This window comes from Halyomorpha halys, unplaced genomic scaffold (genome assembly GCF_000696795.3).
Source record: "Halyomorpha halys isolate HHAL.00 unplaced genomic scaffold, Hhal_1.1 Scaffold541.1, whole genome shotgun sequence".
Classification (NCBI taxonomy): domain Eukaryota; kingdom Metazoa; phylum Arthropoda; class Insecta; order Hemiptera; family Pentatomidae; genus Halyomorpha; species Halyomorpha halys.
In genome coordinates, this window is record NW_027112673.1 from 122248 (window position 1) to 144381 (window position 22134).

A 22134-nucleotide genomic window follows, 5' to 3' on the forward strand; every position below is an offset into this window, starting at 1 on the left:
AATAACATAAAATGTTCGACTCTCTGTCTCTCTCAAACAAACAAAATTGAGTCAGGCTTAGTATGAACCATTTATTCAGCTTCCCATCATTAATTGGTGATTTTAAGAATAATTTAAGTTATCTTAAATGTTATAGAGTTCAAAATCTGGTATTTAATTTTCAGTAAGAAAAAAAAGTAAAAGGATTTGGATCAAGGGTTTTTATTATTAAAACGTTTATGCTAGTGGCAACACTGCTGATTGACTATAACATTAATGGCTGCTCAGATGAACAACTGTTAATGTTTGTTTCCAAGTCGAATCGTTTAGTATTGTCTCTGTATTTTTTTCAGTTCCAATGTTGTCTGTTTATCCTTTTTAAGTGTTGTACAGGTTGCCATTTGAGCCTCTTGCTTTTGGCTGGGAACACGGTTAGTTTTATATTTTTCCTAGTATTTCTTGTAAATTAAATACAACAAATTATTAATTATTTTTAATTCTTGCCAACTTAAATCACCATATCACTCAAAGTTATTATATCACAAGTCCTGTATCATTTGTATTCTTTTATTACTTGCACTTAGTGATATAAAGTTGATTCCTTTGTTATTGAACTGAAAACAAATTGTTTTAGAGAATCTTATTTTTTGTCTAATAGTTTATTTAGTTTATCTTTGATAGTAAACTATGTTTATTTGAATAAGATATATTTTTATGATAAGTTGGTGATAATAATTTTTTTTCTTTATTAAGCTTGCTATTTAACTTTTTCAGTAATCATTGTTAATTACTTTCTGAGTTTATTCCAATTTGGAATATTTAAATGTGTTATTGTTTTATATGGCAATTAATAGAAATGGAATCAAATGTATTAACAAAGTATTTCTGATTAATACCGATGGTGTTGATGAACATACCCTGTACCTCTTGCATAACTTTACTTAATTTTTTATTTATGTTTTCTGGTTTGTCATAGCATGTCAAACTCCTTAATATTCCCCTCTGATATAAATTTTTGTTTGTTTCAGTTTCAAGAGATTGGGTCGTGGCATGCCTTACTGGTGGGAGTGCGAGGTCTATGGCAGAACAGGGTAGACAAGGGGGTCCGCATAACCTCAATCACCCAACCCCTGATAGCACGCCCACCGACAGGTAATTTTAAATTTTGTTTCTCTATTTTACTTTGTATTGATTATAAGAATATTTTAAATCTTTGACATTAAGATGCATGTTTGTTAGGACAAAGTTGTTTTCACTATTTTTTAAATTTTCCGTGGCTTTATTTTGACTTTATGAAGGAAGAAGGGTGGTATATAGTTTAAATGATTGAACTTAATTTTACTTAAATATTATTTTTTTTACTATTTATTTATGTATGGTTCCAATGCTTGAAAGTAACAAAGGAAAGTTGTTACCAACTTTTAAGTATGTTGTAGGTAATTACATCTTGAACAAAATGGTATTTTAAAGCTTTTGTTACTGATGGATGATTAAAAAAACTACATAAATCTAAATGAGTCTTATAATTTGTCAAATAGTCATGTTAACCTTACTATCTATGACTTTTTGTTAGTTTATTAGTTTCTGAGACAGTGTTTTAGTTTTTCCTATTAAGATAAGTAGAAGCAATGTCAGTTCCATTTCTATTATGAGATTTTTTATTATTTTTCTTGTTTATAAATCTTGATCTAATTGAACTTAATATTTTCTGATATCTACTGATGAATTATCCTATTGTTACCTAATGATATTACTACTTTGCTGAACCTAAGTTACATTCTTTGTATTGCTCTTGTTCACATAGAGCTTTAAAGTCTTGTATTCACTTCTGGAACATTAAGTCTTAGGAGTAGTTAAATCTAATTAAAAGAAAGCACAATATCTTGGTGTATTATATAAGTTCACAATCTAATATTCTTATTTATAAACTTTTGGTTATTGATTTTTTATATTGTTATTTGATTTTTGAATTGTTACTTATCAAGCTATGTAGTTAACTAACATAATTATTACCACTTAAAGAGTTCCTTTATAAAATCATTGTGTCTCTAAACTCTTCTGTTATCAACCAGTTCTATTCCTTATTTACATTACTGCTCTCGGGAACACACATCTATCCATCTCTTCTATTTTCATTGGACATACTTTACTTTAAAAATCAGTTAAATCCCTGTGGCTTTCATTTCTTAACTTACTTAAGGCATAAAAAGTATTAGAATTTATACCTCTTAGGTTTTCTTTAGTTTGAAAAACCTTTCTTTAAAAAAATATTGTTTTGTTGACAATATTCTAAGGACAGATTTTTTGTAATCTACTGAACCATTTTCTTTGAAACTTAAGAGATGTGTGTTGCTTAGTTGAGAGTTGGGACTAGAGATGCTGATATGGGAGGGATAGAGTGAGTGGTGCCACCATACCAATAATTTTAAAACCATATAAGATGGGAAATTTGGATTTGCTATTAAAATAGAAGCTATTTAAACTGCGTCAATTGGGGTAAAATGTTTTACACTTAGACTTGTTAAAATTTAAAACTAATACTGATTGCTGTTAAGTTAAGAAATTTGGTATTCTATTGATATAATGTTGTGTTTGATTAATAATCAAAATTATCATTGTCAAATTATTACCTACTTCACAGTAGATAAGTAAAAGGTTCAAATCCACAAAATAAATAAAATATTTCATTATATTATTTAAAAATCTAGTCAAAATTGGAAATTTTAGGTTTTAGCTCCCATTCCCTCAAATTGTAGCAATGTACAATGTACCCCTGGTTTTAAGGAATGTTATGTTGTTGGCAGTCTTTACCATACTGTTGTGTCATGATAACAAGTAAATCAAAACTAATATTTGATTTTTGTAGTGTTTATTTTGGTTTATTGATGAACTGTTTTTTTGTAAAAATTCTAGAATAATTTTTACAAATGCTATTGGATATTGAAATCATTATTTAAAAAAAAAAATTAAAAACTAAATAAATTTTAATTTAGAAACTTTGGAATGATACTTATTAATTATTTCTAGTATTTTATTGGCATTTGGAAATTCGAATACTTTTCTTTAAATAGATTAGAAATTAAAAAAAAAATTTGTGCCAAAATTTTAATCACTAATCTGTATCTATAAAAACGAATGGTTCAAATCTTTTTGTCCACTATAGGCTTTTCACTTTTGTATCAATTTAGATGGTGTTTTTTTTTTCTAAATGTTCCTTGTCACCATGGAAAGGTTTAAAGCTACTGAAATCTCCGAATTCTCCTGTAAAAAAAAGTTAGGAGCAAAATTAAATGTTTTTGGTGCATTGCTCAAAAAGTATATATTTTTTCTTCTTTTGAGTAGCAATATTTTTTTTTTTAAGGAAAAAGGAGATTATATTCATTTTTAGCGTTGTCTAAAACCCTTAAGTACCATTTTCAACTTGATTTATTTGTTGGAGTTTTGTTTTTTCCCGGTGTCCATTGTTCATAACTCCCCGATATTTTATCCAATTCCTATGTTAATACAACCGTCAGAAAGCTAAATGTCCGCTCTTTATAACCTACATTAATAAAGATTTAACCTACCTAAATTTAAATTTAATGTCCTTATAAGGTCAGGATAGTTGTTTCAAATAAAGAAAAACTTACAAACGTTTTATTTTATATTTTCCGGTTCTAATTTGTTTATTTAGACTGCTTTGTGCCGTCTAGTGCATTTTTAGAGTCCTTAATCACTCCTAAGTTTGGTGTAAATTAGTTGTGTCCTATTGAAGTTATTGTTATTTATTGTCTTTTGATTTTTCAAAAGAAATCTAAGGTGAATAGTGATTGTCAATCACCATCAATTTTAGTTTTCATTTATTCATCCAAAAATGGATATCAATTTTTTATCTCTCACAAAAAACTTTAACCGCACTTAGATAGGTTTGTCAGTCTGAATTTTTTCAATATTGTGCTTATATTGAAGAACGGTTTTAAGGTATGGATATAAGGAGTATTCTTAGTTTATATAGGGTATATATGAGAATATGATAGATAGTCAAATTATCAGAAAGAAAAAATCTCCCTATCGGACCAGTATTATCAATGATATAATAAAGTTAGCTTCTGTTTTTATTTTCTGTGCATTCTTAGAAAGTTACAATAACAACTCTATCTCTTTTTATCACCTTATCTATCTATAAATATAAAAGGGAATGGTTCGAATCTTTGTCACTATAAACTTTTAGAATACTAAACTGATTTACTTGCTGTTTTTTATAAAATGTTCCATGTCGCCATTTAATGTTTAATTAAATTTAAAGCAACTGAAATCCCTGATTTCTCTGGTAGAAAACAAGTTATGAACAAAATTAAACGTTTTTGGTGCCTAGTTCAATTTTTTTTTGGCTGCAGAGGTTTTTAGGTTGGTGATTTCATTCCCAACAAATCAAAAAAGTAATTAATGAAATCGATCTATTATGTTGAACTTTTCAATCAAATTTATGAAATCTATAATTTTAGCAGATTCTATGTGAAATTTGTAAACCCTTTATTATAACTTGAAGGTTATATATTCCTATTAATATTAGAGGCTCATTTGAGAGATCATGTTTTACTTTTTTGGATCTTTATTATCAGTGAGACAAAAAACATTTTATCTATTAAAAGTTCCACCAGTTACGGTGAATAAAAGTAAGTTGACAAATTAGATATTTTACTTTTGTTAATTTACTGGTGCAGTAAAACCTTTTAATGAGGACCAATCACTGTTATGAGAACAATGAGTTTGAAACCTCTTTTCAAGGAACCCTCTACATAGTGGATGTGGGTAACAAAATTACCTGAAAATGATTTTTAATATTTAATGCATTCAGCAGTATTTTTTCTTCTACAAAAAGAAAATAATCCTTATGAAGGTAATAACTTTAAAATCTATACTTAACTTAGACAGCTTGATATCAGTGACCCCTTCACCATTTCGTTCCCAGGTCAGTGTTTTTCAGTAGCATGTGTAACTGGTAATATTTCTATTTTGTCTTTTGGTTTGTTTGATCCTTGAGACTGGCTGCACTTTAGGGTGTTGCAAGTCCAACCAGTTAAACGTCCGACGAATGAAATTTTGAGTTAGTGATATTGTTTGTATATATATGGCAATTAAAATTATATTTTGCCTATACAGTACAATCTTGATAGTCGTGTTTTGCTAATGTTTTTCTTAATTTCTGAAAGGAATAAAATTTGACTGACTTGTTATGATGAGAGAAGTTGAAGAGCGAAGGTTGTTTTACTGTTACACGTTTGTTGATTGCTAGTTCTTATCCCCTTTAATAGTTATGATATTTTCTTGATAAAGACCTTGACCTTGATTCCTTATTTTGTATTGTTTAAATGAGACCTTCAGTAGTTCAAATTTTTTGATAATACTTGTCAGCACTATATTTGACTTAGAACCATCTATACTCACCATCATATTAACTTAGACAGTAATCCTATCTATCGCTCTTCCAGTTCTAGATTTATTTTTAACACATACTTCACAAACTTTACAAAACTGATTAATAAGTGTGTCCATATTTTGAAAATAGTAGAAGGGTCTTAATATACCAGCTATCTGGCTGATACCAATATGCCCATAGAATTGGTGAATTTTATCAAGTTGATTCCTAATCACTCTGACATAAATTTGCTTCCTGTTGTTCAGCATCTTGAAGCTAATCTTGTCATCTTTAAACATCTTCGAAGCTTCTATCTCATCTGTGATTGTTGCCTCATCATTTATTATGCCATTTAGTTGAATCATATTAATCACCTTCAAACAGTCATCTTCATCTTCAAAGCTTCCTAGAACTGGGTTTCTGGATGGAGCATCAGCTTCTATGTTGTCCTTGCCTTCCTTATATATGATTTTGAAGTTGTACTGAGATAAATGCAACATCAAGTCACCCAACGCTTTATCTGTTCTTGATTTACATTTTAGATTGACAAGTGGCTTATGATCCGATGTCACAATAAGAGCCTTAGCTATAAGATGATGTTGCCAATAAACAATTGCTTCTTTTATTGCTAGGCGTTCTAAATACATTATCTCTTTCTTCATAGGACCAGGTGTCAATTTATCAGAAAAACGACCGACAGGATGGAGTCAATACCATGTGATTGTGGTTGCTTCAGAACTGCACCTAGACCTGAATGGCTTGCATCAACTTCAATAACTATGTCTTTATTATGGTCATAAATTGCTAAGACTGATGCTGTACAAAGATATCTTTTTATGTCTTGAAAACAAGATTCACATTCATTCGACCATATAAATTGTTCATTCTTTTTCAATAAATTATTTAATGGAGCTGATCGCTCTGTACAAAATTTATCTGTCTTCCTTTAGTTTAATGTGAGCTTTGCCAACTTCAACTATACCTATATCAAACTTATCAGAGACAAAACATCTATCATTTTTACTTAATAGTTTCATAACGTCTCACTTCTTATTCTCATCCAAATACTCTAAATTTATTTTGGAGGAATCCTTATCATTTTTTAGAGCCTTTAATGTGGTTTTATTCTCTAGTTTTAATCTTCAATGGACCTTCTTCAATAGTCATGTTGTTAACTTCAATTATGTTATCCTTTATTTTTGTCTAATTCATAAATTTTCATCTTGTATAAGTTTAAACTTTTTTATAGCATCTAATCCAAACAATAAATCATAATTAAAATCACTGTTTTTAACAACATATAGATTAAGTGTATCCTCTACTTTTCCTATTTTTAAATGAAGACTAGCCCGGCTCTTGCAAAATTTCAAGTAGGTCTCAACATACTTCCATCGAAATGCAATTTGATTTCAATAAACGAATAAGTTTTTCACTAACCAATGAACAGTATTTCTGTCCACCACTGGAAATCAGGATTAATGTAAACAGTGTGAGATTTTCTGGGCTGTTTAGTTTTTTGAGCTCCTTCCATTTTCCTTTTCTATCCCCAAAAAATCCCCCTAGTCTTAGGACCGTCATCCATTTCTGTCAAATTAATTGCATTTTTATGTTGTATTGGTTTATTTCTGCATACTGAAGTAGGATAAAAGGATTCTTGAAACCAAGTCCCTGGCATATGATGCATGGATATGGTTATGGTTATCGAAACCATCTAGTTTTTCTGTTTTTTTTCCTTTACTATATCAGTATTTTTCACCACCGCCTATTGCTTTTCTTCAGACTCTTTTTGTATCACGTAAGAATCACTGAATTTTTTTAGTTCTCTCAAGAGATCATCTACGGTCATAATCTCATCTCTATCAAAAGCCTATCCTGAACATCTAATGGTAAACCATGTACTATCTGAGATATTATAGACATTTCGGCCATATCTTTGTCTGCTTCCATAAGTAAAAGTTCTTTCTTGAGTACAAAATCAATCAAGTAATTGAATGCTGTGCAAATTGCTTCTTATAAACCAATAAAAATGATCTTTTCCAGATTTCCCTATAAACAAACAGTAACTTAATTAAACTTGAGCTGTACTATTCTTTTACATTACCATCTATGAACAATTTTAAGGCTTCTACTCTGGTGGAACAATAAAGTTTTTTAAACCTGATACATTCTTTCTCAAAAGAGATAATCCAATTTACAGCTTCTTGTTTTTCTATTATAATTACTAAACAAATTTTTTATCTATTTCACTTAAAGTTACTTCATATGTTATTGAAATGCGATCCTCTAACTCCTTAATCTGTTTACTAAAAAAAACTTCATTGGCTGTTTTAGTTTCTTCTAAATCAATATTGATGACATTAGCTCCATTTACATTATATTCTTCTAAATAATGATCTATAATTCTAATCTAAATCATCTAAATATTTCTGTAGCAATTCTGGTTTAAAAGGCTCAGCAACTTTTCTGTAACCTCCCACTTTATTAATAGAATTTTTATTACTTACAATCGATTTAATTGTTAATAATTCTTTGTGCAAGTCCAAATCTTTCAATTGGTCTGGTAAGCCGAATCTTACAATCTTTTCCATGGACAAAGCAGTTAACTCATACTTTCCTTCTCCTTTCTTGACAATATGGACACATAGTTTCTTACTTGAAGCCATAGTTGAGAAGACTATTCTATTTGTAATTCTGAAGAATGTAGACAGTAGGCGATTGCTAAAACAATAGTTTATTATAAATAAAAGGTTACAGAGCTATGACAGAAGTACTAAGTAAAATACATCAAAGTAGAAACACTATTCTACTTACCTAAAAGCAATAGAAAAGAAATAGAATAAAAGTCCCTTTCCACAGTTTTAATTAATCTAATAGTGAACTACTAGAAGTAATTGAAAGAATCTTGACAAAGTTATTAACATAAACAAAAGCTCATCATTTGAAAACAAAAACAAAATATTTCTAATAACCTTCTCATATTAGTTCACCTCCGGACCACTATGGGTATATTTAGGGGTGTTCCAGTATAGTAGCAACACAGTTATTTAAATTATGAGTATAATTTACCTGTATAAAAGCCATCTGTTATTTGGATTTTCGCAGGAATTGCTCCCTTAAGTGGTTGGTATTAGTTGGCATATTGGTAGGTTTTTATGTCTTTCACCCCTTCTAAAAAAGTATTATTTTTTCATATATTCGAAAATGTAGTTCCATGAATGTTGATGTTTTTACAAATTTTATAGCCACCTGTTGCCAGAGATGAACAATTTTTGGACCTTAATTTTCGTTTTCCACTACTGTTTATCTTGAAACATTGGTACCTATGTGTTCTAGGTACCTCTCTAGTGCTTTTGTTTATTCTGTCTATTCATCTATGGTTTTCTTATTTATTAATTAATAAAAGGGTTGTTTGCAAGGCACATGTTAATTTTTGGCTTCCAATATACAATACTCTTGTATAGCTGGACTAGTTCTAATCATGTAAATTTTTATCTAGTGAAGTGAACTGATGTTAGCTGTTTTATTCTGAATGTTATGTATGATGTTTTCAACCACACTATTTAGCATAATTAAAGATTGTTGCTTTTTTAATACAACTTAATGTACAATATAAGTTATAACTTTATCGCAGCAGTTGGCTTTTGCTCATTTCGGTTATGTGTGTGCCGATGTGTTAAACTATTCAATATTTATCATTTTGTTAGAGCTTTATCAAGCAGGGGTTATTGCTGAATGGAGATGCTAAATATATTCAAAATTATGTAAGTAAAGTAAGTATTTTATCAGTGGATATGTGATAGTGAAGATTACAGAATAGTTTTTGATAGTGGAGATAACCCATTTATTTTTTGACATTTTATAGTGTCACTAACCATTATTGTGGTAATTATGGTTTGAGAATGTTAAAAGCTATATCACACTACTTTTATCCTAACTGTATTTAGGTGGTAGCTGAGTATGAGGTATATTTAGGTAGATAGCTACTCGGTACGAGCTAGTAAATACTATGAATGAATATTGAGATTAATGGATCTGCTAGTTTTTGTGTTTAGAAAATGTCTTTAAAATATGAAACTTTAAAATGTGTTTTTCTGATTGGTGCTAAAGAATTGTTAAGTCATTGGATCAAATTTATTTGGATTTATTACTTTGATTTATTTTATACCTACATCATTTATTCTTGGATTTTTAAAAAGTAACTTATATCATTTAAGGTAATTATCATGAATTGTTTGTATTTCCTTTGTTTATGATTTGTTATTAGTAATCCTATAATTCCTAATCACTTCTTGACTGAAACCATTTTTTATGTCTGATTTAAAATAAAATTTTAAGGTTTAATTTATATTAATTCATTTTTAAAAATGTAGATGGCTAATAATTTTATCAACATTATTCCTTTCAATAAAAGTTTAGCAATTTCAAGATTTTCTTATGAACTTATGATCAAGGTCTGCTTTTTTATGTGATTGCATATTTTGTGCAATCCTTTTAGTTTGTTGCGTACTTTTGCTTAGAGTGGTAATATTTCTTATTTTTAAAATGTCAAAAATAAGTACGTCATTTAATTTGAAGTTAAAATCTTGGGTTGAACCTTATAGTTCATGGAAAATTTTTTTAAAAATTTGTTAGTATATTTTATATTTTTTACTGCATATTTCACAGGTTTTTATTGCATTTTATATGGCATATTCTAGTTTTTTTTATTGCATAAAAATCTGAGCCTTGTTTATGATTTATGATTTCATCAGGTTTCAATTTATTTTATTTTTTTAATCCAGACCTGGTTTCTGGACTGTTTTATATATATATTTTACCAAGAGGAAATTAAGTATTTATCTTTTGGATATATTTCTGAAATAGCCTTTTGATTTCATTCAATAGTTGGAATTTATGATTTACTTTCAGTGTTGGGCGTGGGTTGAAAGCGGGTAGGGGAAGGAAGAGACGAAGTACAACTGTTGGCGATTCTTCTAATAGTGACAATAAAAAGCTTCGTTTAATACAAGAACCTCCTCTACCATCTGCTTCAAGGTATATTTAAATTACTACATTTTCTATTACTATTTGTTTTATTTTGCTACTTTTATTAGCTTACAGTTTTAAAAAATAGTATAGAGTATATCACTAAGCATTTAGAAAACATGGAGAGAAAACCAAAATATTTTCCCCCAAGTATTGATATCTGAAGAAGTTGAATTTAAAATCTAGGATTAAACAAATTTTAAGAAGCTCTATCATATTTCATTTAATTCTATAATGTTTTTTGTCTGTGGCATTGTTTAGAACTGGTAGTTCAATGAAGACCCTGAAGGTATCTTGTTAAAAAGTATTGGAGAACACCTGAAAATTTGATCATTTTTGTGTTTTATGGTGTTGATTACTTATTTAAATTTAGTAACCTTAAATTTTTTTTCAGAAGTTTATAAAAAAAATAATTAAATATTCTTTTTATTATTTTGCTAATAACTTGAAAACTATTTGTTGTTCTTATACATTATTTTATACTAAATTAAAAAAGAACAGCTAATCAAAATCAAAATTGTAGAGAAATAAATTATAGAATAAGTAAGAAATTTACTCTTGCTTAGTTTAGTATAAGTTTATATTACTGAAAAATGCATGGTTTTCATGTAATTGTAAAAAAAAAAGAAATGAAAACAGCTTGATTTTTTTTGTATATTTCTGGAGAAAATTAGAACTAAAACTTATTTAGTTAATTTCAATTTTTTTTGTTTTTCTCTTGTCAAATAGGTGTCATTGATCAACATTTTCAATGAAATAATTTACTTGTTCACATGAGATGCTCCCATATCAATTTTTAATAATAAATTTCCTAAAGTGAATATATTGACACTTGATAGAAATGTCCTTAGTTATCTAGAGTAATAATTGTGATATTATTTATTAATAAGGTGGAGATAAAATCTTATTTATTGTTAGTTTCATTTAAAATAAGCTCAAAGTTTAATATTTGCCTTGTAATCATGCAGGTTAGTTTTGATCGATGAATATTTCCTGATTTGGTGACAAAAATTATTTTAAAACTAACATTTTTCATAATTCTAACATTAAAAAAAATTATCTGACAATTAAATGGTCAGGTATATCTTGGTAGACAATGTTACAGTGAGGTCATTGATGTATTTGTTACTAATAGTAGAATTAAAATAAATGAGAAGATAACGCCTTTGACTTGGTAACTGTCCATTCATTTTATACATGATAGTGAAAGGGGCTTAACTTCATGAAACATCTTTTATTTAATGATTGAAATTCTCAGTTATGCTGATATTGTTCGGAGTTATGAATTATTTTTGAAAGGTGCCTCTACAACTTTACCTAAGGTAAATTCGCACCTGTGCAAGCATGTAGATGAATTATTTGTATTGGCCTGGGACAAGTTGGCTGGAATTTTTGGCTACCCCGTTGAGTGTTGATTTTCAGGCACAAATCAAAAGGTGCTTGTGCTGCATCAACACATTTGTGCTCTGTTGGCCTTGCTTTAGAACTGCCAACAGATAAATATTTGTGCTCTTCGTGTTCTTTAATTGATTAAAGAATTTCCCCTACCTTCAGATTCATTAATTAACTCTTTTAGATTGTATACTTTAAAATTCTATTGATTTGGTTTAAATACTTTGTTTCAAATCTTGTCAATTAGCTTATGGTGATTTATTTTTTATTTAACACAGAACAAAGATAATTTATAGACAGTATTTGTTTGGGTGAATAAATTAACAAATATCTGATAGATATTATAGAACAAAAGTAAAATTAATAGATTGTGTTGTATTATTTCCATTAATTTTTATCATCTACCACTTACTTTGTTGATATTTATGTATTATTTCATTTCATCTATCATTATTTTGTTTATTATGATTAAGAAAGTATATGCCTCGATGTGTTATTGTGATGATTCATGATTAATGTTATTACATAGTGGGAATGAGTTGGTACAATATTCAGAATTGACAAAAACATATTTTGCCCTGTAAAACTTTTTCCTGTGTAAGTTTAGCTTTCAAGATCGGATTAACTTTCTTATGATTATGTTGATTAATGTTAAAAATTTTAATTCATTGTTTTTTCTGGTTTCTGCCTGGAGATTAGCTCTAACTTGATGGTAATACTGAAAAATCAACCTTTAAGCTTGTAAAAAACTGCTTACTAAATTATATTTTATTTGATATAGTTAGTTTTTTAATTTGTAGGAGGTTAGTCCAAATGGTGGTTCAGAAAGGTACCAAATAGTTAAAAAACTACTATTACTCAATGATTTGCTTCTCTTTACAGAGCTTCATCAGGGCTAAATGAGATTAATGTACAAATATTGTTTTATCCTATTTTACAATGTTTGTATCTTGTTCTCATTTAGCCTATCTATTATATATGGTCAACTATTAATCTTCCGTATTAATTTTTTAAATATATTTTTTTTCAGCAACACTGTTAGCTCAGGTCAAAAGAAAAAGAGTTTATCGGGAGTAAGTAATAGTTTTTTAATTTTCTGCTTTTTAATTTTTACCATTACCTTTTGTATATTTTTAAAATAATTTTTTTGATCTTTCAGTTAACTGCTAGAAAAAGCACATCCAGTGAACAAGCATTACAGAAATCCTCAAATTCTGATTTATCATTAGGTATGTTTAATTTTTAAACAAAAAAAAAAAATTATCCTTTATCTTGTCACAAGTTAAATATTAAACCTACTGTTATGTCATATATACCTAATCCTACCAATAGTGGTCAAATGATGTATAAAAAAAAAAAAGTCATAATGTAGAAGGAGATTTTAGTTGGTCAATTGGTTATATAGTAACAAAATATTTTTTGGAAGATCGTTGATTGACGGTATGTAATAATAAATGGATGATGGTCTGGGTACGGTCAAATAAAACTCAAATAATTTATCACTATTTGAGTTTTATTTGACTGCACCTGGACTATATATTTTTTATTTTGACTTAGCTATATATGGAATTTATAATAAGGGAAAGGATTGCAATTTTGAAGTTGAGTTTTTTATGAAAATCCATGTTTTGAAACCCTTGAGTCCAAATAACCAAGTCTCGCAAGATGCTGTGTGTGTGTTTTTTATGTTTGTTTATATGAGGGTTAGTGGAAAGCTTCAAAAGACACAGATAGGCCCGTATCTATCCATTTGTGGAATTTTTACCTACTAAAACCACCTTCCTATAGCATTCCTTCATGGGATTGCCATTAGGCATTACTTTGTGGTGGCAATGGCTGAATGCCGCCTCACACTTATCTTCTCCGCATAAGTGTCCGACTTTAGTCAGTCATATGATGATTCTAGTTTCTTTCAGCCTTTAGACAGCTCTTCGAGCCTTCTCAACCTCTTAGGGACAACTGTGGCCTATTCTTTCACTGGTGCCAAATGTTGGTCTGAGTATATATTGCTAACCAAGTTTTCTGGTGTGATGTTCACTCCACAAGGTCTCTCCAATTCACCTCTTTCCTCTTCAAAGAGCATGCAACCAAAGAACACATGCTCCACTGTTTCCTCGACTGCAGGGCATTCTACAGTGTTGTCTAATTTAAACTAGTAGTGGTTGGCTCTGAAGCATCAGTGTCGACTCAACAGTTGAGTGACATAAAAACCAACCTGACCATGTATTGGGTATCAATTCCGGAATCCACAGTTAATCAATGTTGTTGCCACTAGGTTATAGTAAATTCACACTCTTTTTCTCTTAAAAAAACATAAAAATGTCGTCCATAATGCCTGCTTTCTTCAACAAGAAGTTCAAGTGGTTGCATTCTGGCTGGAACGCACACCGCTTCATAGAACAGTTTGTAACACATTTACTGTCCTTAATAAAATTCTGTGATAAACAAAAACCACCTGTCTCCTTATAATGTCATAAACATTGCATCTTTCCTGATTGGAGCTCTGTACAAGAAAATTGAGGAGATGACCTTAGCAATAAGCCTTCTGTGACTCTATGACCTCCAATTTTCAGCATAAGACGTGACAGTAAGGATGCTATTCTAGCAGATTTGGCCCTGATGAACACCGTGGGAACATTAGATCGGAAAGGTAAATTGATCATTACTGACAAGTATTTTAAGCATGGCTGAGAATGAATCTTGTACCTGCCTACTGTGATAGTGATGATCTCAGTTTGCTTCCTGCTAATGACAAGGAGCTCTTCGCTTATGATCTGAAAATTGTCGGACTATTGAACACAGCCAACCTCAGATTGCAACAACAGCCTGGTTGGCAGTGAGAGTTACCTCTTCTACGTACTTCCCCACCGCCACTACCACAACGTCATCTGTGAAGCCCACAACTGTGCCTCGCTATAGCATTGTTACAACTTAACTTACAAATTCTGTTGTACATGATGTTCCTCTGAAGAGGCTCTAATACAGAGCCCTGTGGAACAAAACCAGTCCTGTATCTTCTTGGGCCAATGTTTAAAACAGAACACTGTCCGTAAAGTGGTTTGTAATAACCTTCAAAAGATAAGCTGGCACTACCATAGTCCGTAAGGCATTCATTATGCAGGTCCATCTTTTATGTATATATATTATTGCTTGATACCCAGGCCAAGAGGAAAAAATGCAATGAACTAAAAACAAAGAAAAATATTTTTCATTGTAGTACATAATGCCTACAATGATCAAATCGATGGGTTATTTTTCCATTCTCCCCATGGGTTATTCTCCCATGGGTTCTCTCCCCAAGGAGATAACCTTGTTACAATATATTTGTATTTATAATTATAGTTATATATTTTGTTTTGAATTTTTGGTAACTCTTTTAAAAAAAATAATTATAATGGTAAAAAGATTAATTGTTGATTATGATGTTCTTTTTATATTTTAATTAACTAATTTTTTTTTTTTAGGAAATCCAGTTATATTACGTAGCAAGAGTCCAAGGATAAAAACAAAATCTTTCGCATCAATTGCTAACCTTGAGAAAGTTGGTAGAGTGTCTCAGAAATCGGATAAAAAAGCTTCAGGGTAAATCTATTATTTTTTAAGTTTAATTTTAGTTTATTAGTTTTTATTATCATATGTTAAAATTGTAATATTATCATATGTTAAAATTGTAATATTTTTTGTTTTGTGCTTCCACCTGCCTACAAGAAAAATATTGATTGATAATTGAAAAATTTGATGTATCAATAGTTTATCTCAATTGTCAGACTTCTGCTGTGTACAGTTTGTCTAAGATGAATTTACCTGTAGGGAAGGGAATTTGGGCACCCTCTTTTTAAGTTTAAATCTGTTTTAAAAAAGTTAGAGGAACAATTTTCTTAATTTTAATGTTTTAAAATGCAGTATATTTGGTCCTAGAATGGGATTAACTTAAGATAAATGTAGTCATTTTTGGCTTTTTCACATCAGGGGAAACATGGATTGGACCACTCTCAGCCTCTGTTTTCATGAATTTAAATACAATCATCATTATGTTTTTTGTTTGAGAGTGGATAGTTTTCCCTCTACCCAGTTTACTTGACATGGTAAACTTATAATCTTGCGATATTTATGAAAAATAGTTCTGAAAAAACTGATACGAGTAATTTCTATTTGTAAAATTGCAGAAGAAAGGAAAGGTTTGTAAAAGTAGTCCAGTCAACTGTCTAGGGTGACGCCTTAGCAACAATCATCAGCCCCTAGCAACTGTCTCTATTACTCATTATTACAAACAGATATAAATACATATTTGTTTTTTTTTCAAATAACTAAATCTGAATAAAACAATACAAATAAAAATATATGTAACTAAATTAAACTAATAAAACTCAAATACTATTTACAAGGTAATTATATATTATGGCGTTAACATACCGCCCACCAATTTTTGTCTTGGGACAAAAATTTAACGTCTAATTAACAGTTTTCTGCATTGACTACTCTGAGGAAAGCAATGGGGCCAATTTTGCGACAGGTCGAACAAAATCCCCTTTGCTGTTTTTTGATTACCCTTACTTTACTAATAAATCCAGGAAAGATTTCTAAAATTCTCTCAGAATGTCTATTACAATAGAGAAACATTTGATTCATTCAATAAACTATTATTTAGATAAGCTCTAAATGAATTGAAGGGCCAGGGACCGCCCACCCTGAGAGTCCCTTGCTGTCCGGATATAGGGACGTTTTAAGTTTCCATTTTCTTAAAAACAAATTACCTAGTTTGTGCTAGCAAGAGGGCAGCACACAACCCCACTTATTAGGATGGGTATTGTCTTTGATGATCATGATCATAATCGAATTATTGTAACTATTACTAAATCTGTTTCTATAAGCTCTTTTCATACTGAAATCTTTAATAGATTGTGGTTACATATCCGATTCCTGATCCATAAGCGAATCCCAATATTGCTAGATGGATGTGTTTTCGAGAAAACACGTACCAGGGTATTCAAGTTTAGTGTACTAGTAAAAGAGAATTGAAGGATTCCCTATAACCTTTAGCTATTACAGGTGAAACACCCACTTAACAAGTCCTCTTCATAGTTGTTGCAACTAAGAGTTTGCCTTAAATTGACCGATGTAAGATACCAAAGGGGATTACAACTTCGACAAACAGAAAAATGATCCACTTTTGGACAAAACTAATTTAAATTTTGGATATATGTTAGGTAGTCCCACTGTATTCCAGGATCCCATGGTATTCCCAATTCTTTGTCCCGTTGTTTATTTCGCTCCAAAAATTTGTAATCGTCTTGTTGACTGTAACTGAATGAAATTAATAGGTCTGGAGTGTTACTCGTCTATTTTTTCAAAGTGGACCCACCCCATTTGAGTAATTCAATCAACTCTTTCTGAAGTTCTAGGTCTTCATCAAAAGTATTCGCTCCAGTTAGGATATTATCCATGTATATGTTATTTATCAGGACAACAGATGGTTTTGGATAGGAGGATCCTTTATCAAGTATCAACTGATAAATTACCCTTATTACTAAGAATGGTGAACAAGACAACCCAAAAGTAACACGGTTTAATTGATATTCCATAATTGGTTCAGATGCATCAAATCGGAATAAAAAATGTTGAAAGGGTACATCATCTGGGTGCATAAGTATTTGAAGGTACATTTGGCATATATCTGATGCCATGACATATGGGTATCGACGAAAATTAAGCAGTACATGCCTTATATCTAATTGCAGCTTAGGACCTATCACGAGATGGTCATTCAAGGATATGCTTAGTATAAGCATATACTTTAGTATAGGCTTGTACTAAGCAGTACATGCCTTATATCTAATTGCAGCTAAGGAGCTAAGCACCTATCACAAAATGGTCATTCAAGGAACTAAGTTCAGCAGAATATAAAGCATCAAAGACTATTCGAATTTTAATATGTGAATTGTCTTTAATTACACAATGGTGTGGAAGTAAATATCTAGATGGAGCAATGGCTGGTGAAACATGATTGGCTTCCAAATACTCCTTAATTATATTGCAATAACTTTCTTTCAGTTCCAGTGATTTATTTAAACGATGCTGTAATTTTAGAAAACGATTCAAGGCGGGATTGTAATAACTGCCAATATTCGGAGGAATTGAATCTTTAAAAGGTAACCGGACAATATATCGGCCATTTGCATCCCTTGAATGGGTTGTACGAAAGTGTTCTTCGGCTATGACATTTTGTGGATCAATTTTCACAACTTCTGGAACTGTTTCAATCTCCCAAAATTTCTCTATTGAGTCATTGAGCTCATTTGCAAGTGGTAATTGACAGGAGGTTATTAGTGAAACATTTTTCTCCTTTGAATCCATGTATTGAGTTAAAGACCCTATGATTACCCAACCAAATATTGTTTTGAGAGCATCGGGGTAACCCTCCTGACTTATATACTCGCTCAATAGAATTTGTCCGAATAAATCGGCACCCAATTAAAAATCAATGGGACCTGGTTTCCCAAATGTTTTATCAGCCAAATCATACTGTAGAAAATGTTTGTGCATCACATTAGGAATTGGACAAGATGGTATCTTATCAGTTATCTTTGGAATGATCACAGCATTTGTTTTAAGACGAGGATGGAATGAGTGCTGGGGCACTAAGGTGCAACGCGACTGAAAATTCCCACCTTTTATTGGTTATCTCCGAAACCATGCAAAGGCTGCTGGTTAACACTCCACTTTAAACCTAAACTTTGGGCGCAGGCTGAGGTTATAAACGATTGCTGTGATCCACAGTCAATCAAAATTCTTATAGGCAAGTATTGCCCATTACGGTCCTCAATTCTAGTTATTGTGGTACCTAATAGGACTGAGACACTGGACTCGGATAGGGATGACAAAACTGAACCCTTTAAGTCCCTAATTATGTTGTCAGAACCTGGCATATTTTCTGAGGAAGGATCTGACTCTAATACATAATTATTCTGGGAGAAAGAAGAAATGTTAGGAACTTTACTATCCCTGTCATTCGCCGCCTGTAAGTAGATTTTTAAAAATACAACAATGAATGATGTCACCTTTTACATTGATTACAAGCTCTAGAGCTAGAGCATCTATTGGCGTAATGACTGGGCATTAAACAGTTATAACATAAATTTAGCGGTCAAATTTTATCAAACCGTTGTTTAGGTTCCATTGAGCGAAACCGTGGGGACCTATACAAGCGGTGTCTTTCTCGGCACAAAGGACAACTATTATGTGTTATGTACACTTCAGTGGACATTAAGACCCTTTTCGTAATATTTTGAAACCTGTGGGGTGGTGGATGTTGCACATTTAAACCAAAATTCGAAGTTAGGTTGTCGGTTTGCAATTGTATGGATTGACGTTGGATAAAATTGAAAAAATCTTCAAAGGTTGGTATGTCCGCTACAGAACCAAATTCACTTTCAAAACGCCCACATGATTTGACATCTAATTATCTCAGACAGAACGTTAATAATATGAATCCGGAAGGGCCCATAAGATTCATATTTCTAAAAGCTGTCGCACTCTCTAACACGACCTCAGCAAAATGTTCTAATGATCAGGATTCAGATTTCGTTATAGGTTTGAACCCGAAAATATTAATCAAATAATTAGTGGCGTGAATTCGTTTATTGTCATACTTCTGTACCAGAGCTGCCCAGGCTTGTTCATAACCATCAGAAGTTGTCAGAATAGCCGCTATAGATTGTAGTGCTGTACCCTTTAAAGCGAGCCTGAGTTAATGAAATAAAAGTGTCTTTGAACGAAACCCAATCAGAAATTTTTCCATGGTATGTGGGTAGATTTATGGTCGGTAATTTAATGCGCGGTTCAAATTCCAACTGATTACTATTTTTGATCACTGATTGACTGGCAGCGGTTGTTTCCCCAGCTATCCCAAAGGACAAAGCCTCGTAATACAGATTTCTAGTCTTGGATCGAAAATGGTCAAATCGCGAGATAGATTCGTCTTCCAAAATTTTTGCTAAAGATTTTGCTTCTTTAAGACTCCCCTGAAATTTATCATAAGTGCTATCTAACCTAGATAATCGAGCTTTAAATAAATTCATTTTTTCAGGATTTTCTGAGTAGGAAAACCCAATATTCCTAGTATCTTTTATGTCCTGACCTAAATCCTCTAACTCATCTTCAAGCTCAGACAACTGAATTCTATTTTTATCCACTTTGGGCCCCATAACTTAGCTTAAAACAACTATCAATATAAACAATAAAATTATAATGAACAAAATTTCAAATAAATGTCTATATCCTAGGAGGACCTAAATTATGAACACATTTAACAATAAATGATTAATCCAAGATCCGGATGACCAAAATTATGTTATATTTACCAATAAATGTTCAATCCCAGGACCGGTGGACCAAATAATGTTATACACCAATAAATGTTTAATCCAAGGCCTGGAGGACTAAATAATGTTACATTTACCAATAAATATTTAATCCAAGGCAAAAAACAATACAAATAAAAATATGTAACTAAATTAAACTAATAAAACTCAAATACTATTTACAAGGTAATTATATATTATGGCGTTAACATATACATTAGCAAGAATAATATAACGAGAGAGCATGGTAGATCTGTTTCCTTATACTTTAATTATTATATTATGAATTGAGAAGTACCAGTTGGGATCTTTGGTATTTATACTGAATCTAAGTTATTAATTCTATTATTGCCATTCAAATTACAACGGAAAAGGTCTTACTTGTTTTGGTACGTCAGTCGGCTTGGCAGCTGTCGCGGTGGAGCATCCATATTCGCTCTGCTCCGCAGCCTCCTGGCGGCCATTGCTGAATCCCTGCGAGGGATGACTTCCTCCTCTGGTCTCCAACTGGTCAGCGCTCTCTCTTTTCCTTCAAACTCTCCTCTTCCAGGACTGTCCTCCTTAAGGGCTGTCTTCAACTCTCTCCCAACGGTCTTCCTCCGACTCCTGATGGTCTTCCAGTGTCCACTGTTTCTCCTGCCCCTTTTTTGTTCCCCTCTCCCCTCTACTTCTAACTCCTCCCCTTTTCGATGTCCGTTCTTTTGATTGGCTCTTCATGTGTTCCTACTCTTTTGCCTACCCTTCAGAGGAGGTGGGAAGGTCCAATGACCTTCGACGAAAGTCGGTCTTTTTCCTCCATTTCATGTTTAAATTAAGGCGGCTTTCTTCTTTGACAGAGCTTGCTGTATTTTCCCCGAGGTTTTTAGAGGTTGAGATAAGGGCTGTTTAGCTGTTTACCTCTGCCTACGCGGTCGCCCGTACCCAGAGGTGCCTGAGAACCTCTTTTATCTACTTATGTCTGTACATTACTTTTAATGTTTTGCCGATCGGGTCTCTGCCTAGGCCCGGTGGCTCCGTTGGTTTGCCGAAAAAAGAACCTACTTTAAGTTAAAAAAGCCTCTCATTACATATCCATACTTATGTATCATATATGGATATACCAATATATTTATAGAAAGAGTTATGAACAAGTTTCGATGGGGAGTTGCATAGAATATTTTAAAAATAATCTTGAAACTGAAGTCAATGATTTTGTATCTTTACTAATATAAGCCCGATTTTGTCTTGTAGATAATTAAATATCCTTTAAAACAGTAGCTACATAATGTTCCAGTGTACACTTACTTGGAAAAAAAAACATTTTTTTTAAACTAAGAAAATTATTTATTTTTTTCCAAAATTGCCCTTATTGTACAAGAACCACTATTAAATATTAAATATAAAGAACCACTATTGTAAGAACCACTATTAAAAATTCAAGCTTCATTGGTCTTTAAACACACAAACTTTTATGCTTCATCAATTAGTGTAAATAAGATGCTTTAATATTGTTATTGTACTAGTATGTATATGTAATAATACAGCTATTGTTAATAATGTTATTTCTTTAAATTATTGTTGTTAAATATTATCTCTTACTTTGTTTAGTGAGCCATTGCTTAATTTGAATCAAGCAGAATCTACATCTAGTGGAAGATATAGTGAGAAAAATTTAAGAAAAGGCAGTCTGAAACGTGATTCATCACTAAGCGGTAAGAATTTAATAATCGCATATAATTAAAGATTATGAACTATAAGAAGATCAATAGATTATTTCAATTAATATTTCTTTATTTCTAGAGCTTATCTACCTATGATCTCCAATATATTCTTATATTTTAATCATATTTATTATATTCAAACCTTTTTTTAAATAAAAAAGTGATGTTTGGTTGTTTTGCTGTTAAAGGGGCAAAACATTAAGGTTATTTGGGTTCTATACATAAATAATAACTGATAATATTTGTATAACCATTATACATTATATAATAGTATAACTAT

General features: G+C 31.1%; 1 protein-coding gene across 1 annotated transcript in view; it reads left to right on the forward strand.

Annotated features, from left to right (window-relative positions):
- Positions 1-245: 245 nt before the first annotated feature.
- Positions 246-22134, forward strand: part of ctrip (E3 ubiquitin-protein ligase ctrip) — a gene marked incomplete in the record, with an annotated part of 83261 nt that continues 61372 nt past the window's right edge. The window contains 7 exon segments of the mRNA XM_067050484.1: positions 246-410; positions 1008-1131; positions 10286-10411; positions 12825-12867; positions 12954-13023; positions 15259-15376; positions 21742-21845. Of these exon segments, the coding sequence (XP_066906585.1) occupies positions 1058-1131; positions 10286-10411; positions 12825-12867; positions 12954-13023; positions 15259-15376; positions 21742-21845 (535 nt within the window).